General features: G+C 37.1%; 1 protein-coding gene and 1 pseudogene across 1 annotated transcript; both read left to right on the forward strand.

The window, feature by feature from the left end:
• The first annotated feature begins 1,496 nt into the window (after positions 1-1,496).
• On the forward strand, positions 1,497-12,288 carry LOC107582924 (beta-1,4 N-acetylgalactosaminyltransferase 2-like). The gene is made up of 10 exons (XM_016268950.1): positions 1,497-1,621; positions 1,828-1,980; positions 2,078-2,184; positions 2,475-2,512; positions 3,164-3,344; positions 3,518-3,604; positions 3,691-3,872; positions 3,988-4,131; positions 11,530-11,758; positions 11,962-12,288. Exons 1-10 carry the CDS (start codon positions 1,497-1,499, stop codon positions 12,141-12,143), a joined length of 1,428 nt encoding a protein of 475 aa, XP_016124436.1. The 3' UTR covers positions 12,144-12,288.
• A 4,610-nt stretch (positions 12,289-16,898) lies between these two features.
• Positions 16,899-19,869, forward strand: LOC107582925 (beta-1,4 N-acetylgalactosaminyltransferase 2-like; annotated as a pseudogene).
• Positions 19,870-20,508: the final 639 nt, after the last annotated feature.

Genomic DNA, 20,508 nt, shown 5'->3' on the forward strand with positions numbered 1-20,508 from the left:
CGCACACACATCAACACATCTCCGCATAAGAAGCGTTTATTAGACGGGGGAAGGGCGGGCCTCAAAATTAAAGATGAAAGATGCAACATAAGGCCAGTATAGGGGTCACTCATACTTCATTAAATAAATAACAAACCGATAACTCTGCCGAAATACATAATAAATTAAACCGTTTTGATGCTATATTATTGATAGCTTATGTTGCTAAGAGTGTTGCTCTTTGATACACAGAACGTTGGGTGAAGCGGTCATAGCCCTGCTGAAAACACAGCTGCTGACCAATCAGAATAGAGGAATGGAACTAACTTTTTTATAAATCAAAATAAAGAACAGAGCCTCTACTTTTGCACAAAAAAACAAAACAAAAACAAATCAGTTTTATTCTAGCTTCAAGAATTCTTTTTTTTTTTTTATCAACAATTGAATGTAGGTACGTTTTATAAAAATAAAAAAAGCAACATTTTGAGCAAAAAGCTGAGAAAATCACGTTTTATCAAATACAAGGCCTACATCTGGATAATTTTCAGTAGGATGATCAAAGCAAAAACACCAAGCTTGCACAGTCATTTGCCACTTCCTGGATCATCATCATTTTTTTTTAAGGGTTTTTCTTTATTTTTAGAAGAGTGGAGTGTATGCAGGAACAACAGTGGGAGAATAAAATCAGGACAATATTCCAATCAGTCTGGAACCTGGGTCCCTCATGAGCCAACAGGCCTCAAATGTCCTAAAGTAGTGCATAGTCCACTATACCATTCATTCCCACAACCATTAAATCAGCTTGTCTGTAAGGGCATTTTCAAATTTGTCTATTAATTATTCAAAATGTTAGTTAGAATGTTTCTTAATACAATACAGTAGGTGTGGCAATATGAGCTCACATGACCAGGAAGTTATATAGATTTGAATATTTAAAAAAATTCACCAAAAATAGATAAAATCATATTTCTAAAATCAAAGTCATGTAAGATTTTTGTCAGGTGTCTGTGAAGATATTAAGACTGGTGTGACATTCCGGGTCACATGACCAGGAAGTTATATAGATTTGAAATTTTGAAAAATTCATTAAAAATAGACAAAATGACTTTTCCAAAATCCAAGTCATGTATGATGTGTTAAAAGTGTTACTGAATGTATTACAGGTGTCATAACAACACCTGCTTCTATCAGTTAAAAGAAAATGTTGGAGTACTATGTAATATCAATGTAACAATTCATGGTGAATATCCCATTCACAGCTTAAAATGATTGTTATTAATGGTTTTAATTTACTTCTACATTTTATTTGTATGATGGTTTGCATGTTTTCGAATCTTGGAATGTGTATCTTTTTTATTGTTTTTATGCACTTTTGAGAAAGTCCCTTAATTCGCTGAATGTCCAACATAAAACCCAACTTTACTGCACTTATGGTTCATTGGTTTTTACAACCCCAGCAAACCTATAAATGCTTTTTTAACTGCTTTTGACTTCTTCCTTTCAGATAATCACCAGAAATGAATTACAGCGTTCTCTTTAAGTTATTCCTGACTGGGCTCTGTCTTACTGCACTGGGTATTTATAGTATACAAAGTGGGTTTCTGGATGTTACAGATGACACAAGAAGACTGTTGCCATCAGGGTATGACCCTACTACTCTATCTTAGTCATATTTGTTTGTCAGTTTTTGTTTCATGGGCGACTTTTGTTTTTTTTCTAAACAAAGGTCAGTGGTTGGTTATTTATTTAGAATACTATAATCGCTGTAACTAGATATTACTTCTGTATCATTTTATATGACCGCTTATCTGTGATATTTACCTTATCATTGCCTATGTGGTTTCACAGAGTGTATGAACGCAACATTGGGCCATTTCCCAGTAAAAATCGTTCGTCTTGTTCCTGTAAAGGATATGCTTTAAATGCTCAAAATGTGCCGGTGGATGAGCTGGAAGACCTTCAGAGACGTCGGTCTGAGGAGTACCGGCAATACCAGCTCAGGTCAAAGAACATTCCAGTTCTTAGCCCTTATTTCATTCTCATTACTCTTACATTTGGTTTGGCTAAATTCTAAAAGTTCTAATTCTGTATTTCTTAGGATGGGGACAAAAATGGAGTCACTTATACTTGCCCAACCCAACTCACCCCTCCAATATCCCATCCAGGGTTTTGTAGTGGCACCTCTTGCAAAAAGTGTGATACCAGGTAAAACTCTTTCCTTCACGTGAAAGAGGTTTCTGATCTGGGATGTTTTTAAGAATTTGCTTAGATATCTCTTTCTATTTTTGGATGTTAGATCTTATATGTCAGAGGCCAATACAGATATATTATTTACAAATAGAAATTAGCAATTTACTTTGTCTTCAAACTGAATATAAAATGTAGGTGTATTAACTAAGTAAGAATGAACTTTCATGGAATTTTACATCTTGGTAAGAAAAAAAACATTATTTATGAAAATTAAATATGAATTGTGAAACTGCCTATTTTCACAGGTTTGGCTCTGCATGCACAAAAAAGAAGACTTTATAAGGTTTGTTTTAAAATTTGTGTGACCCATGGAGGTCCTTTGGGTTTTTTTGGTTTGATGTTGTCAGTCAAGGGGTGGGCAAACTTGGCCCTTCCAGGTCACTTTCCTTCAGAGTTTAGCTCCAACTCTAATCAAACACACCTGAACCAGCTAATCATTGTCTTCAAGACTACTAGAAAGCTACAGGCAGGTGAGTTTTATCAGGGTTGGATCAAATCTCTGCAGGAAAGTGGCCTGGAAGGGCCAAGTTTGCCCATCACTGGTCAAGGTGGAAGGTCTTTTGTATTTTGCTTTGCCAGGGCTTACAGGATCCAAATTAATCGTTTCTGTGTTCTTCAAGTGCGAACTCAAGACTGCTGATTTCTTTCTTTGTTAATGATCTCTAATCATGATTAATGATTATTAATGAATATCACACTGATTATTCATCTACCACAAGGGTGTCAAACTCAATTCCTGAAGGGCCGCAGCCCTGCAGAGTTTAGTTCCAACCCTACTCTAACCACACATTGCATGTAGTTTTCAAATAAGCCTGAAGGGACTTGATTAGCTGGATCAGGTGCGTTTAATTAGGGTTGAATTTAAACTCTGCAGGGCTGTGGCCCTCTAGGAACTGAGTTTGACACCCCTGATATACCACTTTGGTGCCCATAGGTGTCTTTGAGTGTGAAGAAAGGTGTGCTCTCAGTGGAGGATGTTCTGGATGGAGATCAAGTGGAAGGACAGGGTAAAAGTAATCTGACCATCTCATCCAGCAGCCACACACATCTGAATGATCTGCTCTCCAGAGTGACCTACACCAGCACCATCTACCATGTCAAGACTAAAGATCTGGGTAATGTCAGCACCACCCTCTTTGTCCATTATGTTCAGAGAATGGGTGTGAGCTACTGAGCGTATTGTTTTTCTACTGTATAGTTTACTTTTGACTCTTGAATGAGATTAAATTTACCTTTTATTTTTAAATTGAAATCGCCTACTGTAAATCACTTTTCCTTGTCTCCTCAGTTAATTATTCTTTTGAGGACTATGAGGCCATATTTCCTATTGTGATCAAGAGATCCTCAGTTCCTGTTTTGTATGACCCAGGGATAGGTAAGACCACAAAACTTGCACATATCTGTTGTTGTTTAGATTATGTATGGTCAGTGACCCTTTCCCCTTCTTTCTCTCTGTCTTAGATATTAACTCACAGGTGACCATAACAACCAAGACCTTTCTGAGATATGATGAGCTGAACATTCTCATCAACAGCATCCGACAGTTTTACCCCAAAATCAAGATCATCATTGCAGATGACAGCCTGGAGCCGCAAAACGTGACTGGCTACAACTTAGAGCATTACATTATGCCTCCTGCACAGGTAAATATTGTTTTAAGGCCACATTGGTACTGCCTTAAGAATATTGTTTGTGGCTAATCAACATAATGCTGTCGAGTGACTAAAATATGGAAGATCCCTTTATCTGTTTCCTCAGGGCTGGTTTGCTGGCAGGAATCTGGCTATATCTCAGGTTACCACTAAATATGTCCTGTGGGTTGATGATGACTACATATTTATTAACAATACACGGATTGAAAGCTTTGTGGAGATAATGGAGAAAGTTCCAGAACTGGATGTGGTCAGTAAAGTGATGCTTTTCTTTTTTGTTTTTGCAAAGGAACTTAAAAGGTTCATCAGTGGGTCTCATTCATTATAAACATTGTAGCGAATCAGCTCATGGGGAAATATGAATAATTAATTATAAATATTTAGATCCGCTGTAGATATTTAGCTGACCTCTCAGGGTCAACTGTCTGTCAATTCTAAGAACGTTAATTTCTTACTGTACAATTCTACAAAGAGCTTGTAGCATAAATCTGCATGATTAAGTGACTCCAGTTATGAGCAAACAATGAACAACGTCAAGTGTGATACAAATAAGACTTTATTAACTACATAAACACTTAAACTAGTCTAACATACTACTTAAACTGGTTCAACATACACACACACACAGCATATGCACAAATTTGTGTGTGATTAAAAAAACCAGATACTCTAGGTAGCCTTCTAAATGTGTTCAGGTATGTTCATGTTCTTAAATTCTTAAAAAGTTTCATGAGAAGTTCTTCTGTGTATTAAATACGAATAATCCATAAAGTAATTAGCGAATGAGACTCCTTGCTTTTCTCTACTCACCTCTTTTTTTTGTATTAGTGTTCGTTTTGACTTGATGGTGCAGGAAAGATGACGTGGCCTTTTCTAACTATTAACCTGTAAATAAAAGTGGATAATTTCAGCTATAGAAACAGTTCCTCTCTCTCTCTCTCTCTCTCTCTCTGATGAGAGGTTTGGCCGTCTGAGGGATCCCACGTGGAGAGGGTGACTATTGGGCTTATTTCTGTCTAATTCTACTTTTTTGTTTTGTTTTCTAAAACAACAATTTTTTTGAATGTAAAGAAGAATATAGTTTTTGTGTGAGATACTAGTTTAGGGTTTAAATTAGTTTGGGATCAGGATGGCGTCCCTCTCCGCGGGGGTAGTGCCACCTGTTTCCCTTTGTCACGGTGTCAGGTGTGTTCCTGCGGCTGCGGAGGATGTATTGATGGCTGTTGGAGAGGAGATCGGGTACGAGAATATTTCATCGGCATCTCGTATGAACAAAGCTGTGGTGGTGTTTGTAAAGGAAGAGTTTCAAGTAAGCTGCCTGATAACCAATGGAATTGTGGTAAGTGGAGAATTTGTTGTTGTTTCACCACTTGTTGCTCCAACAACTAAAGTTACTGTATCTAACGTGCCTCCGTTTATTTCGAATGATGAAATTGAGCGAGGACTTTCACATTATGGAAAGTTTGCTAGCGCAATAAAAGAGTTACCACTCGGCTGTAAAAACAAAGCGTTAAAACATGTAATGTCTTTCAGAAGACAGGTGTTCATGTTTTTGGAAGAACCAAATTTAGATGTGTCTTTTATTACAGTGCTAATATTGATACATCGAATGGTGAAGAAAGATGTGATGCAGAGATGAAAAATGATGATACGCTATCTGAGATTTCTGATATGGGATCACAGATAGTGGGAGATGTGTATACTTTACAAGAGATAAATGACTTCCTAGATATGACATTTGGTAAGACTGTTGATGTTAGGAATTTTTTTTCATTCCCGACGATGAGAAATTTATTACCAGTGTTGCTGTTGCAAAGAACGGTCAGCTATGAGGTTTTGGATAAGAAGAAGAGATTTCGATTGAAGAAGATGGTAACAAAAATACGAAAAGAGAAACTTGTTTCTCAAAGACATCAAAATGACTAAATATCACGTGGTGGTTTTACACTTTGCTGTTTTTTCTTGTCTCTATCCACACTATACTCTTATATGGATGTTTTGAGGGTGGGTTCTCTAGATATTAATGGGGGAAGGGACAAGTGTAAATTAGCAATGGTTTCAGAAATCCTTAGAATGAAAAAGATTAATGTTTCTTTTTTACAAGAGACGCATACTAAGGATAATGAAATTGAATGGGGTATGTGGTGGGAAGGCAAGTTTGCTTTGAGCCATGGTATCATAGTGCAGGAATAGCTATTTTATTTTCTGCAAACATGAATGTTAACATTTTAAATGTTGAAAATATTGTTGAGGTAGATTGTTACTAACACAAATTGAGTATGAGGGAACTATGTTTGTGTTTGTTAATGTCTATGCCTCCAGTAGTGGTCCAGAGAGGCATGATCTTTTTATGAAATTAAGAAATGCCATCCAGAAGTATGATGATAGTGTGTGTCTCTTAATTGGAGGGGACTGGAATTGCACAACAGATTTGACAGTGGGCAGAAATGGGGAATAGCCTCATAATCAATCAGGTGTCACACTGTTAAAAGTTATGCAAGAATTTCAATTATTGGACGTGTGGAGAACCAGAAATATAGGTACAAGACAATATACATGGTTGAAAGTGTGTGACAATAGAGTTTGTGGTGCAAGATTGGATCGTTTTTATATGAAAGAAATGTGGAACAATAGAATAATTGATGCATGTATTTCATCAAATGGTTTTTCTGACCATCACATGATTACTGTGGTTTTAAATGTAAATAAGACATTAAGATCTAACTATTACTGGCATTTGAATGTTAAATTGTTACATGATGCTTTTTTGTGAACGTTTTAAAGTGTTTTGGGGTAACTGGAAGATGAAGAAGCATTTATTTGAGAATCTTTGTCAATGTTGGGATGTGGGAAAGGCAAATATAAGATTATTTTGTCAGAATTATGCTTTTCATACATCAATCATGGTTAAAAAAACAGTAAATGTTTTGCAAAAGGACATTGAGTTGTTGGAAAAAAAATCTTGTAACTAATAATAAAGATGCACATTGTGATGTGTTAAAGAAGAAAAAACATGAACTGAATTCGAACTGAACATGGACGCTCCAAGTGCTTTCTTTTTCTTTTATAATCTTGAAAGAAAATGTGTTAATCAAAAACAAATGTGTCATCTTCGTCGTCAGGATGGATCAGTGACATCAAATCCAGCTGAAATGAGAACGTTAACAAGAGATTTTATCAACATTTATACAGTGCTGAGAGCTGTGATGCTGAAAGTGTTGATGACTTGCTTAAAGAATTACCTCAGCTTGAGGATAGACAAAAAAAGGAACTAGACACTTTAATTACTTTTAAAGAACTTACAGAAGCAATGCGTCAGTTACAAATTGGCCATTCTCCAGGAATTGATGGACTTCCTGTAGATTTTTATCAACAATTCTGGGATATAATAGGATAAGATTTTTATGACGTGTTACTAGACTGCATTAGAAGTGAAACTCTTCCCATAAGCTGTCGTCAAGCAGTCTTGTTTCTGCTTCCAAAGAAAGGGGACTTGGGACTTCTTAAGAACTGGAGACCAGTATTTTTGCTATGCTCTGATTATAAAATATTTTCCAAATGTTTATCAAATAGACTTAAAAACTGTTTAGATGTTTTGGTTCAAAATGATCAAACATTGTATACCTGAAAGATCTATAATGGACAATCTTTTTTTTATTACGGGATATAATCAACATTAGTTTTATCATGTTCATTTTGGAGTTCTGTCATTTGATCAAGAAAAAGTATTTGATCGAGTTGATCATGAATATCTTTTTAATGTGTTAAAATATTTTGGGTTTGGTGACAGATTAATATCTTATATTCAGTTGTTGTATTGTAATGTTTCTGTTATGGTTAAAGCAGGTGGTGGATTAAGTGAACCAATGCCTGTGTCGAGAGGCATCCACTTTCCGGGCAATTATATAGTTTGGTTATTGAACCTTTGTTGTGCAGATTGAGGAAGAATCTTAAAGGAGTTGTAATTCCAAATTCAAATGATAATTTTACATTGTTTTTATCAGCGCATGGTGACGATATAACAGTTTTTATTATAAGTCAAGAGGATATTACAACTTTAAATCAAACTATTGGAGTATATGAAAAAGCCTCTTCTGCTCGAGTTAATTGGTCTAAAAACGAAGGGTTTATTATTGGTAGGTGGGAAGGTACTGGGTTTCCTCAACTCCCGGGAGGGTTACGGTGGAGACAGGATGGATTGAAAACATTAGGAGATTTTTTTGGGCAATGATCAATTTCAAAAGAAAAATTGGGAGGGTCTGCTAGAGAAGTTGTCTGCTAAATTGTCGAAATGGCTATTGCCATAATTGTCCTATATGGGGAGAGCTCTGGTTGTAAATAATATTGCGGCTTCAATGTTGTGGCATAGGACTATAGTTATGGACCACCTGAGGAACTTGTTTCTAACATACAAAAGACTTTTGTTAATTTTTTTTGGAGTGGACAGCACTGGATTCGTGCAGCTGCACTTTATTTACCAGTTCAAGAGGGTGGTCAAGGCTTGGTGTATGTGAGGAGTAGGATCCGGGCCTTTCGGATGCATGCTGTGCAGAGATTTTAGAAGCAATGCGTCAGTTACAAATTGGCCATTCTCCAGGAATTGATGGACTTCCTGTAGATTTTTATCAACAATTCTGGGATATAATAGGATAAGATTTTTATGACGTGTTACTAGACTGCATTAGAAGTGAAACTCTTCCCATAAGCTGTCGTCAAGCAGTCTTGTCTCTGCTTCCAAAGAAAGGGGACTTGGGACTTCTTAAGAACTGGAGACCAGTATTTTTGCTATGCTCTGATTATAAAATATTTTCCAAATGTTTATCAAATAGACTTAAAAACTGTTTAGATGTTTTGGTTCAAAATGATCAAACATTGTATACCTGAAAGATCTATAATGGACAATCTTTTTTTTATTACGGGATATAATCAACATTAGTTTTATCATGTTCATTTTGGAGTTCTGTCATTTGATCAAGAAAAAGTATTTGATCGAGTTGATCATGAATATCTTTTTAATGTGTTAAAATATTTTGGGTTTGGTGACAGATTAATATCTTATATTCAGTTGTTGTATTGTAATGTTTCTGTTATGGTTAAAGCAGGTGGTGGATTAAGTGAACCAATGCCTGTGTCGAGAGGCATCCACTTTCCGGGCAATTATATAGTTTGGTTATTGAACCTTTGTTGTGCAGATTGAGGAAGAATCTTAAAGGAGTTGTAATTCCAAATTCAAATGATAATTTTACATTGTTTTTATCAGCGCATGGTGACGATATAACAGTTTTTATTATAAGTCAAGAGGATATTACAACTTTAAATCAAACTATTGGAGTATATGAAAAAGCCTCTTCTGCTCGAGTTAATTGGTCTAAAAATGAAGGGTTTATTATTGGTAGGTGGGAAGGGACTGGGTTTCCTCAACTCCCGGGAGGGTTACGGTGGAGACAGGATGGATTGAAAACATTAGGAGATTTTTTTGGGCAATGATCAATTTCAAAAGAAAAATTGGGAGGGTCTGCTAGAGAAGTTGTCTGCTAAATTGTCGAAATGGCTATTGCCATAATTGTCCTATATGGGGAGAGCTCTGGTTGTAAATAATATTGCGGCTTCAATGTTGTGGCATAGGACTATAGTTATGGACCACCTGAGGAACTTGTTTCTAACATACAAAAGACTTTTGTTAATTTTTTTTGGAGTGGACAGCACTGGATTTGTGCAGCTGCACTTTATTTACCAGTTCAAGAGGGTGGTCAAGGCTTGGTGTATGTGAGGAGTAGGATCCGGGCCTTTCGGATACATGCTGTACAGAGATTTTTTTACAACAAGGATGTGACATGGGCCAAAACGGCAAGTGCAATTTTGAAGTGGGCAGGAGGACTTGGAATTGATAAACACCTGTTTTTAAGCCTGTCAGAGCTTCCACCTTTTTATAAGTCTATGCTACAGATATGGAGAACTGTTTTTAGAGTGGAGAGAGACATGGATGATTATGGACATTGGACTCCAGAGGAACCATTGTTCTTCAACCCAATGATCGAGACAAGACTTCTGTCCTCTGTGGGTGTGAGGAGATGTATACTAAGGAATGGTGTTACGAAACTTGGACATCTCTTGGATGAGAGGGGCTGGAAGTCCATTGAGGCACTTCAAGTGATGACGGGTTTGAAGTCCTTACGCCTTGTTTCAAAGTTGAAGGAAGACATTTGTAATGTATTACCAAGTGGTTGCAGAACCTGGATAGGATAAGACAAACACAGGACATGAGAGATGGCCAAGTCATTCCAGAAATAAAAATTTCACCTGTCATAGATGAGGAAGATGACGGTGAAGTTGTGGACTCGATTTTATCTTTTAAGACCCCTCAGCATTTTTAAAGACCTGTCTAAGAAAGCAATATATTGCACTTCAGTTAAAATCACACACCGAGATACGTTGAAGAGACAAAAAGTTTCTCGATGGCCCGAACTGTTACAGCCAGACTTTCTCGTGCAGGACAGGTGGCGGACCCTGTATAAACCTCCTGTAGAGAAGCGTACTGCTGATCTACAGTGGAGGATTATTCACGGGGCCAAAGCTACAGACCGACATGTAGCACACCTGAACCCGGCAGTAGTTGGGGAATGTTGTTTTTGTGCGAAGCAGGAAGATCTAGAACATTTGTTTTTAAGGTGTAACAGATTGCAAGACCTTTTTAATTTGCTTAAAGCTTGGTTTAGAAGTTTTAATGAGGAATTTTCTGATAGAGTATTTATTGGGGGAATTAAATACATTTTCTCAATGAGGAGAAAAATCTGTTTATTGAATTATCTTATTGGAACAACTAAACTAGCAATTTGGAAAACAAGAAAGAACAAAGTTAAAGACGTGTCTAAGAAAGCAATATATTGCACTTCAGTTAAAATCACACACCGAGATACGTTGAAGAGACAAAAAGTTTCTCGATGGCCCGAACTGTTACAGCCAGACTTTCTCGTGCAGGACAGGTGGCGGACCCTGTATAAACCTCCTGTAGAGAAGCGTACTGCTGATCTACAGTGGAGGATTATTCACGGGGCCAAAGCTACAGACCGACATGTAGCACACCTGAACCCGGCAGTAGTTGGGGAATGTTGTTTTTGTGCGAAGCAGGAAGATCTAGAACATTTGTTTTTAAGGTGTAACAGATTGCAAGACCTTTTTAATTTGCTTAAAGCTTGGTTTAGAAGATTTAATGAGGAATTTTCTGATAGAGTATTTATTGGGGGAATTAAATAAATTTTCTCAATGAGGAGAAAAATCTGTTTATTGAATTATCTTATTGGAACAGTTAAACTAGCAATTTGGAAAACAAGAAAGAACAAAGGTCAACAACTTGCTACAATAGATCCTGAAATGATGTTTAGACGATTGGTAGAGGGAAGATTGAAAACTGAATTTGTTTATTATAGACCTACAAATAATGTGGTGTTCTTTTGTGATGTATGGAGTATTAATGAGGTACTATGTACAGTTCAAGATGATCAGCTTGGTGTGAATTTTTAAAGCAATTTTTTACAATTATTATTAATTTCTTTTTATTTTAAGGATTTTTTGTCAGTAATATAATGTGATGTAGGTTTTTATAGAGTAATAACGTGCTTATTAAACCTCTTTCTCTCTCTGTTTCCAGGTTGGTGGTGCAGTGGGAAGAAATCAGTTCTTTTTCCGCCTTCAATACGAGGAAGGGGATGAAGAGGAGGGCGGTTGTCTCAGACGTTTGCATGGGAGGAGGATTCAATCAGTTCCAGGCTTTGACGGCTGCTTCTTTGTAGATGGGGTCGTCAACTACTTTCTGGCACGGACAGATGCGGTGCGACGGGTTGGCTTTGATCCGTTTCTGAAGAGGGTGGCTCACACTGGTAGGTGCATCCCTGGGCTTCTGAATGATTGCCTTAGTTTATGGTTTGCACACTGAATGCCTGTGAAACACCTTGTTTTTCATGTTTCATGACAGGACTGTCTTGGACATTCTGACCTATGAAAACATACCTTAGTATCTATCTCTCTTGAGTATCTTTTTATGATTGCCCTTCTTCTGTCTCTCTACCCTAAACCCCTGCAGAGTTTTTTCTTGATGGTCTTGGAGATTTGCTAATTGCCTCCTGCAAAGGACTTTCAGTCGGCCACCAGAAGAAGCGCAAACAAAGCAAATACAGGCGCTATAGGTTTCCAGGACAAAAGGATGGAAGAAACAAACTGGCCCATCATTACTTCAAGAATTATTTGAAATGCATCAGGTACTGAGGGACTTTTGAGGAGAAGGGTGACCATTCTCCCAAACAGACCAAACTGAATTTAACCTACATACATGTTTTGTTATTTCTGCTTCTTTGACTTTTGTAACTAAATTAAATGCTGAACTGATCTGAGTCTGATTTAATGATTTACTTCTTCAGGCAAATGTGGGATTCCTTGCAATATTTTCTGGATTTGAGAATGTCTAGAATACTGTTTATCTTAAACTCTTTTTTGTCAGCCTAATTATACATTGAGGAATCCATTAATGATCATTGCTTCATGTTTTAGGACCATCTCAAGTGGTTTCTGTTATTTAGTTGTTTAAATGTTCATTGTAAAAATTTTGTTAGTCTTTTAAGTCGTTCTGATTTCTTTTACATGTCAATATTGAATTGCTGATGTTGAATATGTTCAGTTGTGGTAAACAATGCCAATATTTTAACACTAATTGGGATAAAATGATAATAATAATAAATATGTTTAACCAGATAGTGACTCATTTTACCCAATGAGGAATAAATCCAATTCAGTTATGCTGCCTGCTTTGTAATTTAATTACAGTCAGGAAGACTTTCAGCTACTGTGAAACTGTTTACAGACGGAATGAGCATTTTTCCCTCAAAGTGTCTATATAAAATATAAATTTAGTGTAACATGACAGTTGTCACAGATTGCTGTCATCAGGTTATGGTAATATTATTATACTTCTCTTTCATCACACAACACAATAAACTGCTTTCGAGAAAAAATAACTGTCAAAGCTACCTCGTTTTCCGGAGCTCAGCCATCCAGCTACACAAACTGTCAACACACTCTCAAGAGGTAAATGACCCTCTGTCCTCATGCAGTCTCTACAACCCAGAGACACAAAATTCAAATTATACATTAATACTGAGCATATGCATGTTTACATGATCCCCTCTGTGACGAAGATACCTTGAAGTTGTCCTCCATCACTGTTTTTATTGTGTTCTTATGCATGTTATAAAATGTACTTAAGGTTCACTGGTTTATATTTCCTGTTTTAGCTGAGTGGGCGTGGCCTTAAAGGAAGCACAAACTTGTGGGGAATTTTATTCAATTTATAGATGTTTGTGCAAATGTACGTTATTGGTTTTACTTTTCCTTTTTCTTGCATTTACCTATGTTGGATTTTACTCTTGTTCTTAATTATCTGATGAAGGTTGCTTAATAATTATATGGTGAGGTAAAAGTTTATTTTATAAAAATGGTATGTTCCAATTAGTAAGAGCAGGAACATCTCGGTTATGTATGTAAACTTGGTTCCCTGAATAGTACTGCGTACCGTCGCTACAGTATGGGAAGTCCTTAGGTGTGACGAATGTTTTAAATCCTTATACCATCACATTATTGGCCAATAGCACTTAGCACCGCCCTGAGAAATACATCTCATATGCTCATATCAGCATGCTACACGCGATTTCATCAGATTTCTATGTACGAATGAAGCACCTATCGACAACGTCAACATCACAAAGGGGCAAAGACTTGGAAGCTGCACATCACTTCCAGTCCCCGCATCAGAAAGGGAAAAAGCTTCCAAGACCACCTGCTGGAAGTGAAATGGGGTTGAAGCAACCTTATATACTAAAATACTTTGCCTCAGGGCAAAGTCCATACAAGAAAGGGTGATTGAAAGAGCCTGCAGATCCCCTATTCTCTTAAGAGAGGATAGAGACACCAAAAGGACCATTTTCAGGGTCAAAAACATCTCTGACACAGATTCCAATGGCTCAAATGGATGGCCTGACAGACCTTCCAGGATGATAGATAAATCCCATGAAGGAATTTGTGCAGGGCGGAAAGGCTTAAACCGTCTCGACCCTTGCTTGAAACGAGAAGCCAGGGGGTGACGTCCAACAGAAACACCTCCCATGGGCACATGGTCAGCAGATATGACTGCCACATAATCCTTATGAGTGGCAGGGGCTGTCCACTTCGAAAAATGGCTCTGCAGACACTCCAGTGTTGAACCTACAGGGCAATGAACTGGGTCTAGGTTGCTTTGCCAAGAGGCAAAAAGCTACCACTTAAGGGCATACAGGCGACTCTTAGAGGTGGCCCATAGAGTAAGGAATAGTGTAGGTAATCTCAGCCAAGAGACCAGAACACATTACTCATTACACAGTACTGAGCGGGGCGTACTCTGCTCAGGGGCCACACCCCATAAATCCAGACGGGGATGCCAAATCATACCCTGAGCCTAAGTCAGCAGGTCGTGCCTAAGGGGTACCTCCCAAGGAGGGCTAGTAGACTGACCAGGTCTGAGAACCACATCTGAGTGGGCCAGAACGAGGCCACCAGCAACAGATGTTCCACTTTGTCCGTCCGTACTCTGAGCAGAATCGCTAAGAGCAAACAGATCGATGGGAAGGCATAAAGTCTGGTCCTGGGCCACCCCTGAGCCAGAGGGGAAACTGCTCTGGAAAGTAGCAAAGAACACGAAAAAAACGCTTTCCTACGGGCAACAGATAATCTGCTTGCTGAAGGAAAAGAAATCTGATGAAATCTCACGCTGATCAATTGCCCATAACATATTTAAAAATGCATATAATTTACATTTATAACAATTCTAGATATGGTAAGTAAAGAGTGAGAACACATACGAGGCTCTTGAGTATTTTAACCTATAAACCTTTGCGGTTTCCCATCCTCTCTTTTTATTTCATCTTCTTTAGTATTTATTCTGATTGGAAAGGTGGGAAAAAGTTGACAGCAGCTCCGTCTAGCTAACTTATCCATTACTGTTTAGCAAAACAAATCACTTTCTCACTTTCTCTTGTTCACTCTCTCTTGTCTATAGCTTGACTTCATAAGAAGAATGATCAGTCACTGCCAGAATGTCATCAACTTCATTCTGACAATGACAGATGTGGTTTGACGGGTTGCCTTTGATATGTTCTGTAAAAGCACTGCTTATATTGGTATGTAGGTGCATCTCATGTTTCAGGTTTTCCTGCATTGTCTTTCTGTCCATTGTTACAGTAGTTTTTAAAAGCCTTTTGAAAGATGTTGTAGTATGTGAATGTTCTGATAATAAATGGACACCTTTAGTCAACAACCATTTTCAAAGAAGAATGCTTTAGGATACATTTTGGGGGTGATCACTTTGTGTATACTTGTTACGGAGCGAAAAAGACGAGAGGCGTGCAGCTCCATATGCAAGGCTTTATTTAGACAGAGACGTGGTCATAAAACAGGCATGGGTCAGTCAATGGTAAACAGGTATACTGAGGGCAAGACAAAGGAGTAATCCAAAACGGTGGTCGATCAGCGGCTAAAAATATCCAGAGGGCTTGACGAGAGGGGTAATCCAACAAAAGGAGCAATAGTCCAGGCAAGGTGCAAACATAGTCCGAACGGCAAGACGAAAGGATAATCCAAAATACACAAGCAAGAATCTGAACACGGGAAAACAGGCAAGGCAAGAATATGACTAGGAACTAAGAACTAGAAATGGCTCCATAGAGTAGCTATCGCTATAAGAGTGATAAACGCGAAAACGAGAAAGTCCATGGCTTATGTAGGGTGTGTGATTGGTTACAGCTCTGTGCAATCAGTGCAATGGATGATGAGAAATGTAGTCCGTGGTGACGTGTAACAGTCTGTGTAGTGAGAGAGTCAATATGATGGATGAATGACCTCTGTCAGCGATCAGACGGAAGTCCATGGACAGGATTCGTGACAATACTAAAGCATGTTATCACTTTAAAATACTACAGTATGCTTTCATAAGTTATATTATATCGAAAGATCAATGATAATTTGATTCCACGTGATGACCACATTATATATTAATAAAAATTTAACCAGATCTTAAAATATCCAAGATAGGCCCAAAATTATTTTATAGTAATACCTTTGTTGTGGTTTAGCATGTTAATGGAAATCAAAGACAAAAGCATATTTAGAACTGAAAATTATTTAAGTTCTGTTTTACATAGATAAAATATGAAGAGGAGAAATATCATATAGACAAAGGTTTTTACAACCTTAAACCTTGAACCATTCTCACTGTAAACATTTCTAGCTGGGTTCACTCAAATTGAGGATAACCATAATAGCATCTGGGTACTCTGGGTATCTATCCTTGTTTTCTGTCAGTTAGAAGACACTTTAATCTAATGTGATTTGCAGTGCAACCATAAGAGCTAGGCTGCATCTTGCCCTTTATTTGTTAGACTACATCCTTTTTAATTTTCAATTATTTTAATTAATTACTTTTTTTTTTTTTTTTTTTTTTTTCATTTGATTCCACGTGATGACCACATTATATATTAATAAAAATTTAACCAGATCTTAAAATATCCAAGATAGGCCCAAAATTATTTTATAGTAATACCTTTGTTGTGGTTTAGCATGTTAATGGAAATCAAAGACAAAAGCATATTTAGAACTGAAAATTATTTAAGTTCTGTTTTACATAGATAAAATATGAAGAGGAGAAATATCATATAGACAAAGGTTTTTACAACCTTAAACCTTGAACCATTCTCACTGTAAACATTTCTAGCTGGGTTCACTCAAATTGAGGATAACCATAATAGCATCTGGGTACTCTGGGTATCTATCCTTGTTTTCTGTCAGTTAGAAGACACTTTAATCTAATGTGATTTGCAGTGCAACCATAAGAGCTAGGCTGCATCTTGCCCTTTATTTGTTAGACTACATCCTTTTTAATTTTCAATTTTTTTTATTAATTTCTTTTTTTTTTTTTTTTTTTGCTCAGCACCTCTCACCATGTCATTTTCGCCAAACCAAAGTAAGTACAGCATCAGCACAAGTGTATGGTTGTGTATGGCTCATTTAAGTTTTTTAAATAAAAGGTTTCAGTGTGCTTCACTGCTTTATTGCCTATGTGTGTGTGTGTATTTCCCCACAGAACTGGACCGTTTCTCAGAACAAATCGCTCATCGTGTTCCAGTGAAAGTATATTTGCAAGATAAGACCAAAAATATAAGAAGAACTGCTAAAGGATAATCTGAAACGCCGAGCGGAGGAGAGCAGGCAACATCAGATTAGGTTTATAAGGATTTTCCCACAGTAGCATTGTCTTGCATTGTTCTTCGCTCTCAAATCGATTGGTCTGGTTTCAACTTTCACAGGCTTGGTGTGTGAGCAAGCACATCGATTGAAGCCTAAATCCTTGTTGGAAATTGAGGTGGAAGGACAGTGTCAAAGTAATCTGACCATCTCATCCAGCAGCCGCACACATCTGAATGATCTGCTGTCCAGAGTGACCAGCACCATCTACCACATCAGGATATCAGACTTGGGTATGTACAGTAGAGACACTTAATAGGCTCCAAAATGTTTTTGCAGTGATTCCATAGAAGAACCATTTTGGGTTCCCCAACAGTTCTAAAAATAACCATATTTTTCTTGGTATGAAGAATATGTTATAATCTAAAGAAATGTTTTCTAGTAGAAATGTTTTTGTTTTATGCATTGAAAAGGTTCCATGGATGTAAAAAATTCTTCATAGAACCACAGATGCCAGTAAAAGATGTTTTTTTAAAAGTGTACTTAAAGTGTTCAGTACAATTTATTGATTGCTCAGCACCTCTCACCATGTCATTTTCGCCAAACCAAAGTAAGTACAGCATCAGCACAAGTGTATGGTTGTGTATGGCTCATTTAAGTTTTTTAAATAAAAGGTTTCAGTGTGCTTCACTGCTTTATTGCCTATGTGTGTGTGTGTGTGTGTGTATTTCCCCACAGAACTGGACCGTTTCTCAGAACAAATCGCTCATCGTGTTCCAGTGAAAGTATATTTGCAAGATAAAACCAAAAATATAAGAAGAACTGCTAAAGGATAATCTGAAACGCCGAGCGAAGGAGAGCAGGCAACATCAGATTAGGTTTATAAGGATTTTCCCACAGTAGCATTGTCTTGCATTGTTCTTCGCTCTCAAATCGATTGGTCTGGTTTCAACTTTCACAGGCTTGGTGTGTGAGCAAGCACATCGATTGAAGCCTAAATCCTTGTTGGAAATTGAGGTGGAAGGACAGTGTCAAAGTAATCTGACCATCTCATCCAGCAGCCGCACACATCTGAATGATCTGCTGTCCAGAGTGACCAGCACCATCTACCACATCAGGATATCAGACTTGGGTATGTACAGTAGAGACACTTAATAGGCTCCAAAATGTTTTTGCAGTGATTCCATAGAAGAACCATTTTGGGTTCCCCAACAGTTCTAAAAATAACCATATTTTTCTTGGTATGAAGAATATGTTATAATCTAAAGAAATGTTTTCTAGTAGAAATGTTTTTGTTTTATGCATTGAAAAGGTTCCATGGATGTAAAAAATTCTTCATAGAACCACAGATGCCAGTAAAAGATGTTTTTTTAAAAGTGTACTTAAAGTGTTCAGTACAATTTATTGAGAATGTATTAATCCTTTATTTTTCAAACCAAATGTTCTCTTTAGTTAATTTCACTTATGAGGACTATGAGGTCATGTTTCCCATCATGATTAGGAGGCCATCAGTTCCTGTTCTGTATGACGCAGGAAATGGTAAAAGCACAAAAACACTCATTAAAACAGGATGCTTTCATGGCACCAGATATGTTTCTAACACAAATGTCTGCATGTTACTAAAACTTGAAAATGAAATGCACCTAATTTTCTCCATTGCAATTCAGATGTCAACTCACAGGTAACCATAATAACCAAGACATTTCTGAGGTATAAGGAACTAAACGTCCTCATCAAGAGTAGCAGGATGTTTCCTCAGAGATAATTATTGCGGATGATAGAATGAAGCCTGAACCTATAACTGGAAAAAACTTCGAGCACTACACCATGCCTCCTGCACAGGTAAACTTTTTATATTCTGGATTTGCATTTTCTAAAAGACCTTAATTCAACTGATCTCATATTTACAGTGGTTTATTACTATTTTCTGTCCTGCTGTTAGCTGATATGTGACTACTGATTACTATTCAGTTCTCCGCTGCTGATAATTTGCTTTCTTCAGGGCTGGTTTACAGGGAATAATCTTGCTGTTTCACAAGTCACCACTAAATATTTACTGTGGGTGGACGATGACTTTGTATTTTTGAAAGGAACCCGGATTGAGAGCTTTGTAGAGATCATGGAAGTGGTTCCAGAACTGGACATTGTAAGAATTCTGTTTGTAAAGTACAGTACATTAATGAAACTTTTACTGTTTGAGATGAGAATCCTTTCCCTTTTTGACTCTGTCTAGCTTGGTGGTGTGGTTTTAGACGATTAGTATTATTTTAAATTTGAGTATGATGAGTGAGATGAAGAGGAAGGTGACATTTCATCAGCCACTTCCAAACTTTAAAGACTGCTTTCTAGTAGATTGGGTTGTAAATTATTTTTTGGGTCGGACAGGTGCAGTGAGAAGGACTGGCTTTGACCCGTACCTGAAAAGAGTGGGTCATTCTGGTAAGTACTTACTAAATTTTGTCTATTGTTAATGCTCTAAATTAGAAACATTCCACACATACTAAACAATATAGGTTATATATAATTAGTCCCTAGATAAATCTTTTCTCATAAAACCCCTGAGAAATTCATGGACTTCAGATGGCATTATCTCTGAAATCCTTTATTCTGGTCCATTATTTCTTGTCATCCTTGCCTTTCTTCAGAATTCTTCATGGATGGACTTGGCCAACTGTTGGTTGATTCCTGTAAAGGCCTATCCATTGGCCAACAAAGACATCGGTCTTAAGGCAAATATGCCTATTCAGAACTCAGAAGAATGCTGATGGGAGGAGAAAAGTGTTTCATCATTTCTTTAAGAACTATCTGAAATACATAATGTTCTGAAGGGTTTTTGTCGTCTTCTCCCATAAGACTTTGTTTTTGACCACCGGAGGAATATTCTGACTAGTGAGCCCTTGTTTCAGATTTAGTTTTGCTTGCAAGTCAGCTACAAGTGCATTATGAAAACTGCAATAAAAAAAATTTAATAATAAATTGAGCCTGTCCAAATGTGGCAGCATACTTTTTTTATAAACATGAAACCAGTTGGATCAGACTAAAAAATCTCTTTGTAAATTAGTTTATTTGATGAGCAATGGATATTAACAGTCAACATTTTAGTTTTTCTGAGATGATTGCTGGCTGTAAATTGTTTGCTGAGGCATCTCTGTGTCTGTATTCATAAATAAATAATAGATGATACTGTTAATGTGTCTGTACAAGATGCACGTTGCTGAGTGACTGCTAAACATGTTTGGTCACTATTACACTGGTAATATTTTGTAAACAATTTGTAACCCTTTATAGAGTTGAATATATATATATATATATATATATATCTATATATATATATATATATATATATATATATATATATATATATATA

This window comes from Sinocyclocheilus grahami, unplaced genomic scaffold (assembly GCF_001515645.1).
Source record: "Sinocyclocheilus grahami isolate Dianchi unplaced genomic scaffold, SAMN03320097.WGS_v1.1 scaffold48.1, whole genome shotgun sequence".
NCBI lineage: Eukaryota > Metazoa > Chordata > Actinopteri > Cypriniformes > Cyprinidae > Sinocyclocheilus > Sinocyclocheilus grahami.

What these genes read in the sequence shown, in the direction of transcription:
- LOC107582924 (XM_016268950.1), top strand. Translation starts at nt 1,497, where the DNA reads ATGAATTACAGCGTTCTCTTTAAGTTATTCCTGACTGGGCTCTGTCTT. An exon ending in TGTCAAGACTAAAGATCTGG is followed by an intron (nt 3,345 to 3,517) that starts GTAATGTCAGCA and finishes TTGTCTCCTCAG; the next exon opens with TTAATTATTCTTTTGAGGAC. An exon ending in AAGTTCCAGAACTGGATGTG is followed by an intron (nt 4,132 to 11,529) that starts GTCAGTAAAGTG and finishes CTCTGTTTCCAG; the next exon opens with GTTGGTGGTGCAGTGGGAAG.